At 45.2% G+C, this 6,254-nt stretch overlaps 1 protein-coding gene across 1 annotated transcript in view; it reads right to left on the bottom strand.

Annotated features, from left to right (window-relative positions):
• The window catches only part of LOC105510272, a 14,992-nt gene extending 11,666 nt beyond the window's left edge, over positions 1–3,326 (bottom strand). Inside the window, exons 1-3 of the mRNA XM_011939951.1 lie at positions 3,308–3,326; positions 2,979–3,182; positions 2,756–2,798 (exon numbers count right to left, since the gene is read on the bottom strand). Coding sequence (XP_011795341.1) covers positions 2,756–2,798; positions 2,979–3,182; positions 3,308–3,326 — 266 coding nt within the window. The remainder of the gene's footprint in view (positions 1–2,755; positions 2,799–2,978; positions 3,183–3,307) is intronic.
• Positions 3,327–6,254: the final 2,928 nt, after the last annotated feature.

Below are 6,254 nucleotides of genomic sequence, written 5' to 3'. Positions count from 1 at the left end.
CTGAAGCCTTTCTTTTTAAAAAGCTTTCCCACCCTTCTGACTGCCTTCAAGTCTCTGCCAAAACACAAGTCACAGTGACTGACTCCCTGCTATAGCAAGCTCAGAATAAATAGCCTTTGCTTTTCTCCATTTGGTTCGTCTTTGTTTATTTGCAGAAGCTTCAGTGTAGAGTTGACAAGGACTCCATCTTTCACCACACCTTAGTAGTTTCCTCTGAGCCCTTTTCTCTGTTAGTTCTTGGCCTGCCAAGTCCAGTTTTAGAAAAGAATACTGTTGAGTCTAGTTTAGCAAGAGTCCTCCCAACCACTTTTGACAGCTAATCAAGTTCCTCTGAGTAATTTTCCATCCACTGACTTTCTTATCTTGCCAATTGGCTATAATCTTCAACTCCTCCTGCTGTATTTGAGGTTGAGCTCAGTTCTCTGCTGACCTCTCTTGCCTGTTGTAGTACATACAATAAAATCTGTCTCATGTTTTTAACAAGTGTCCAGTGCAGTCCCTCAGAAACTACCTTTGCAAAATTATGACAAGAGAAAGCTGACATGGCTGCCCCATCTTGGTTCTAGCCTCACAGGCTAGCTGTCTTTGCTCGTTCCTGTGCAATTTCTCCCAAGCTGTCTTTGGGAAAAATTGAGTTTATAGTTTAAATCAGGGGTCTCCAGCCCCCAGGGCCACAAGACAGCTACTGGTCGATGGCCTGTTAGGAACCCAGCCGAACAGCAGGAGGTGAGCTGCAGGGCTTCAAGCATTACCACCTGAACTCTTGTCAGATCTGCATCAGCATTAGATGCTCATCGGAGCTCGGACCCTATTGGGAACTGTGCATGTGAGGGGTCCAGATTGCGCACTCCTTATGAGACTGTAACTAATGCCTGATGACCCGAGGTGGAACAGTTTCATCCAGAAACCATCCACCACCCTCTTCCATGGAACAATTGTCTTCTGTGAAACTAGTCTCTGGTGCCAAAAAGGTTGGTGACAGCCAGAAAGATTGGTTTAAAGGATAACCTTCCCCAAAACTAAATTACCCCTGTAAAATTCATGAAAGGCCACCGAGTTAGAAGGATGAGAGAGGCCTGAATTCTACTAAGATGTATGCCTCGTTAAATAATTACCAGCCATTATTCCAGAGGTCGCAAGATTTGCAGCTTCCCCAATTACTGCTGTGAAGAACGTCACTGTTGTAGAACCGAAGATTGGCCTCTTGAGTTGTCTTTTCAGGCTTTTGCATTTCTGACCACTGGATGGTACCATTTGGCCCGAAAATCAACCAGTCCCTTAGCCCCCACCCAGAAGCTGACTCAATGCAGGAGGGCCATTTTCCACACCCCGGTGATTTCATCCCCGACAATCAGCACCACCCAAGCCCTAACCCCCTCCCCACCAAACTGTCTGAAACACCCATTACCTCCAAGTCTTCAGTGAGATTGATTTGAGTAACAACTCTGTCTCCCACATGTCGTGGCTGGCCTGTGTCAATGAAACTCTTTACTGCAATGCAGTATTTCTCCACTACTGCCTGGACAATGTGTCTCCCCGTCAACCTCCAGGAAATGGGGCCTGGATCAAGTATTTAGTATTCAGCAGATACTACACTGTCACCTAATCCCTCATTTTCAATATTTTGCCATGCTTTCCAGTGACCTAACTGGTCACCATGCCACAGAATCTTTACTTTATGGTCTCCAAGGAGAACTCTCCACTCCATGTTTGTGATTTGAGCAATGGAACAGAATCTGATACTGGTGGACTGCAGGATGTCCCCAGACACTGGGGGGATCTCGACCCCAGCTGTGATGTCCAGGCTCTTGACACCACCTCAAGAACGAAGTCAAGGATGAGTCAGCAAATAGTGTAATAAAGAGATTTATTACAAAGCAAAGAGTACACACTCAAGAAAGGGGAGTTCGGGTATATCCAAGACAGAACGGGTTCTGGGGTTCATCTTGATGGGTTTATTCAACCAAGGAATGGAATATTCATGAAAATTCCCAGGTAAAGGTGGAGATTTCTTGGAACTGTGGTGCCATCCATTTTTACATCAAATAATGGTCTCAGAACTGTCATGGCACTGGTGGGTGTGTGATTTAGTACGTTAATGAGCATATAATGAGGGCCTAGGTAAAACCTATGTCTAATCCAGCACCACACTGGGTCCAGTCTTAGCCAGCTTGGTCCACACCCTGGTTTTTCAGCATCTTATCAGCCCATAGCCTCAAGTCATGTAAATCTACTGCCTAAAATTTGTTATCCTGTGACAACCCTATATTATTCCTGTCTCAAATCTACTTCTAAATATTCAAATGGTCTTTGACTTGAGCAGCCCAACTTTGCTTACTTCACAGTGTTTCCTGCATAATATGTAAGAAAAGATGATCCACACATTTGTTAAGCATCTCAAATAAGATGTATCCCGGGTATCTGTGTCAAATTTGGATTATTTTGGTTTTGTCTTTGCAGAATATAAAAAACTAACATAAGTTAAGGACTAAGGTCTGGAGATGGCTGTGCAAGAGATGACAAAGTCCAACACCACGCTTGAGAGTGTCCAAACATCTCTTCTGGGGCAGCATATTTTTCTACAACACTGAATTTGGAACACAAACAACAACAACATCAAAAAACAAAAAACAAAACAAAACCCCTACAAAATTCATGAAACTGGACAACTGTCTTTATAACATTACCAGTGATAAAACCAGTAAGGAAGGCTGGTTTGCAGTCATCCGACCTGCCTCTTTCCTTTCATAAATACGGTTTCTCTCTGATATTAAACGGCTCCAATTTCAAGCGGAATGCTACATCACAAGGATAAGGATGTGAAGAGAACCGGTTTCTTTTGTAATCCTAAACGTTCCGCACAGGACCCAGGATCCTTCCGGCCGCGGAAAGGTCTCCGCAACACAGGCTAAGGACCTGTTTCTTTGGGAGAGAGCAGATGCCGGGGCGGGAGGAAAAAAGGGAGAGGCAGACGTCACTTCCCCTTGCGGGCTCCTGCAGCGGATTGATCGGCTGAGTGACAGAAAGGCAGACGAGGACTGGGAAAGGCACTGTCGGTGACATCACGGGTAGGACGACTTCTATGTAGATGAGGCAGCGCAGGGGCTGCTGCTTGGCCACCTGCTGCTTCGCCACTAAGGAGTTTCCATGCCGCGGAGCGGGTTCAGGACCGTTGGTCGGACCTGAGAATCCCAGCTGTGTGTCAGGGCTAGAAGGGCTCGGGAGTGCGCGTGGCAAGTGACCGTGAGTGTAAAGGGTGAGGCGTATGAGGCTGTGGCGGGGCGGAGGCATGTGAACTCATACTTACCTGGCAGGGGAGATACCATGATCACGAAGGTGGTTTTCCCAGGGCGAGGCTTATCCATTGCACTCCGGATGTGCTGACCCCTGCGATTTCCCCAAATGTGGGAAACTCGACTGCATAATTTGTGGTAGTGGGGGACTGCGTTCGCGCTTTCCCCTGCCTTTTTATAGTAAAAGAATAGGCCGTACAGTAAGAGTGAATTTTTTATTCTTTTGGTTTGTGTTTTGGGTCAAGGTTTCATAAGTTTAATTCTGTAGTGGGTGTCTAGGTAGTAGGAAGTAGCACGTCGCATCTCTAGAGGTGAAGTGAAGTAAGTATCAGCGGTTTTAACATAAGCTATCTTGAGCTAGGGCTGCACAGCTCTTTCTAAGAGGGGCCGCTTTTTGCAGAGATTGGTTCAAGGTTTCCAGTCTCTGAGGTTGTCCTGCTCTGTGAAAATCTTCGTGGTTTTCTGGCCCCCAGTCACCTTTTTCACAGCCTCTGCCTCTAACCGCAGCCCCCACAGGAGTTTGTAGGATTTCTGTGCTAGCGGGGAATGTGTTGTCACCTCCTAGAGCCAGGTAGAAACTAGGCAGAGGGGCGCTGTTCTTTGGGAAGAAAGCAGGGCCTTTGGGGCTCGTCCTGTCCCCGTTGGGTTGTAGACATAACACGCTTACTTTGCGTAGGGGAACGGCTCTGCCGGCGCCCAGGTGCCCTAGCGCATATTCATCCAGGCCGGCAGGTCAGAACCGCAGTCTCACCTGTCTTGGCCGAAATGCGCTGCGATCCTCCCTGAAGTATAAGGCGGGAAGTTTTATGTGGAGCCGGGTCCAGTTCCCCTACTGTCTCCCGCCGTTTACATATCTTGTCTTTCTTCAGACTTTGTTTAAGTGACAGCTTCTTGTTTGAAGTCTCGCTTACACATCCTACATCCATTGCCAGGCAACTTTCTAGATAGCACCCCGACCCATCCTTCCCACCTCCATGCAGCCCTTTCCTATTTCTGGTGCCAGTGTCCTCCCCTGTCCCTCTTTCTTCACGCCCTCGCTTATCACCTTCATGGACATAAAATATTTAGCTCTCTTTCAACCTGCGGTTTATACCTGACACGGGTCAGTACCCTGGCAAATACCTTAACACCCCTTCTCAAATGACACTGTAAATTCATCTCTTTTTAACTCCCAGAAGTATCTAATTGGTTTTGTGGTAGTGTGTGTCTGTAATCGCAACTACTCGGGAGGCTGAGGCAGGAGAATCGCTTGAACCCGGGACGTGGAGGTTGCAGTGATCGTGCCATTGCACACCATCCTGGGCAACACAGTGAGAGTCTGTCTAAAAAAAAAAAAAAAAAAATTAGTCCATATGGGACATATTATTGGAGACAGTACAATCCTGCATCCCACAGCCACTTGGTGCAGATCTGAGCCCATTGAGCTATTAGCTCAGGTTCCCTATGTTCTATTAAGTATCATGAGCAGAAATTGAGCTCTTTGACTTTTACCCACTAAGTATGGCTATAGGACACGTCTCTCTCTCTCTCTCTCTGTTGCATCATTATTTTTTGCCATCAGTGTGGGTTTTTGCTTTTGAGGTTATGAAGTGAATTTCTGGGGACAATCTCTGTTGGGTCGTGTTGACAAGGATCTAGTCCCTGTTTGGTGATACATGACAGCTAATCTGGTCTGTGAGTCTTTTTTATCGTCTATTTATTGTCCTGAGAATAATGGCATTTCCTGATATTTGAGACTGCAGCAATGACAAGTTGTTCAGATCTTGTCTTTCCAATATTTGTTAAAAATGTTACCGGCCTAATAGTTGTCAATATCTGCAAGAGTGGCATCTCTATTACAAGAGTGATCGTACTACTCAACGTCCCCCCTTCCACCCAACTTTGTTCCATAGGAGCTCTTGGCTTGAGCAAATTTACTATATCTAAAAGACATCTTAGCATGGGAAGAAAACTAAATCTGTAGCATGTAAGGAGCAGTTTTCTTTGATTGGTGTATTTAGGTGTCTAACCAGCTGAAAAATTCAAATACATGTCCTTTAAGGATTAAGTTTAAACCACACTATAGAAAGGAGAGAAAAGATTTATATGATCACATAAAAGCAATGGAATCAGCAATATAAGCACTTTTCACAATCATACAAATCAAATTTAATAATCTCCAGAACATTAAGGAAGTTCAACCCTTAATGAAAATAAATGAAAAGAAACTATTCACCCACTGTTACATGCCCTGGAAAGAGAATGTCCTGCCCGACTCAAAAGGGTATCACAATATTACTCAGATTTTCAGCAATGAAGGCCCTCCAAGGATCTAATGATGTTCATATTTTTCAGTTTATTTCCTTCACTGATAAACATTGTTAATAGATACCATTGCCTCTCTTTTCACCTTAAGTGATGTTACTTAGCACAGTTCATTTCTTGAGAATGCCCCGTAGTTTGGTGGAAGGAATTTTCCTGCTTTACAAATACAGGATATTTTCTCATGAAACAAATTGCCATACTCTTTCAGTGAAGTGAATAGAAAAATTAGGTCTCCAAAATGTTAAAGGAGTCACTGCCCCAATTATCTTAGGAACAATAATATTAATAATGATTTAAATAAAATTCAAATAAGAAAATGAAGCCAGGTATGGTGGCTAATATCTGCAATCCCAGCATTTTAGGAGGCTGAGGAGGGAGGATCAATTGAGGTTAGGAGTTGGAGATCAGCCTGGGCAACAGAGTGAAACCCCTGTCTCTAAAAATTTTTTTTTTTTTGAAACGGAGTCGGGGCCGGGCGCGGTGGCTCAAGCCTGTAATCCCAGCACTTTGGGAGGCCGAGACGGGTGGATCACGAGGTCAGGAGATCGAGATCATCCTGAGCTACACGGTGAAACCCCGTCTCTACTAAAAAATACAAAAACTAGCCGGGCGAGATGGCGGGCGCCTGTAGTCCCAGCTACTCGGGAGGCTGAGGCA

Source organism: Colobus angolensis, unplaced genomic scaffold, assembly GCF_000951035.1.
Source record: "Colobus angolensis palliatus isolate OR3802 unplaced genomic scaffold, Cang.pa_1.0 Scaffold185, whole genome shotgun sequence".
Lineage (NCBI taxonomy): Eukaryota > Metazoa > Chordata > Mammalia > Primates > Cercopithecidae > Colobus > Colobus angolensis.
This window is presented reverse-complemented; position numbering and strand designations above follow the sequence as displayed.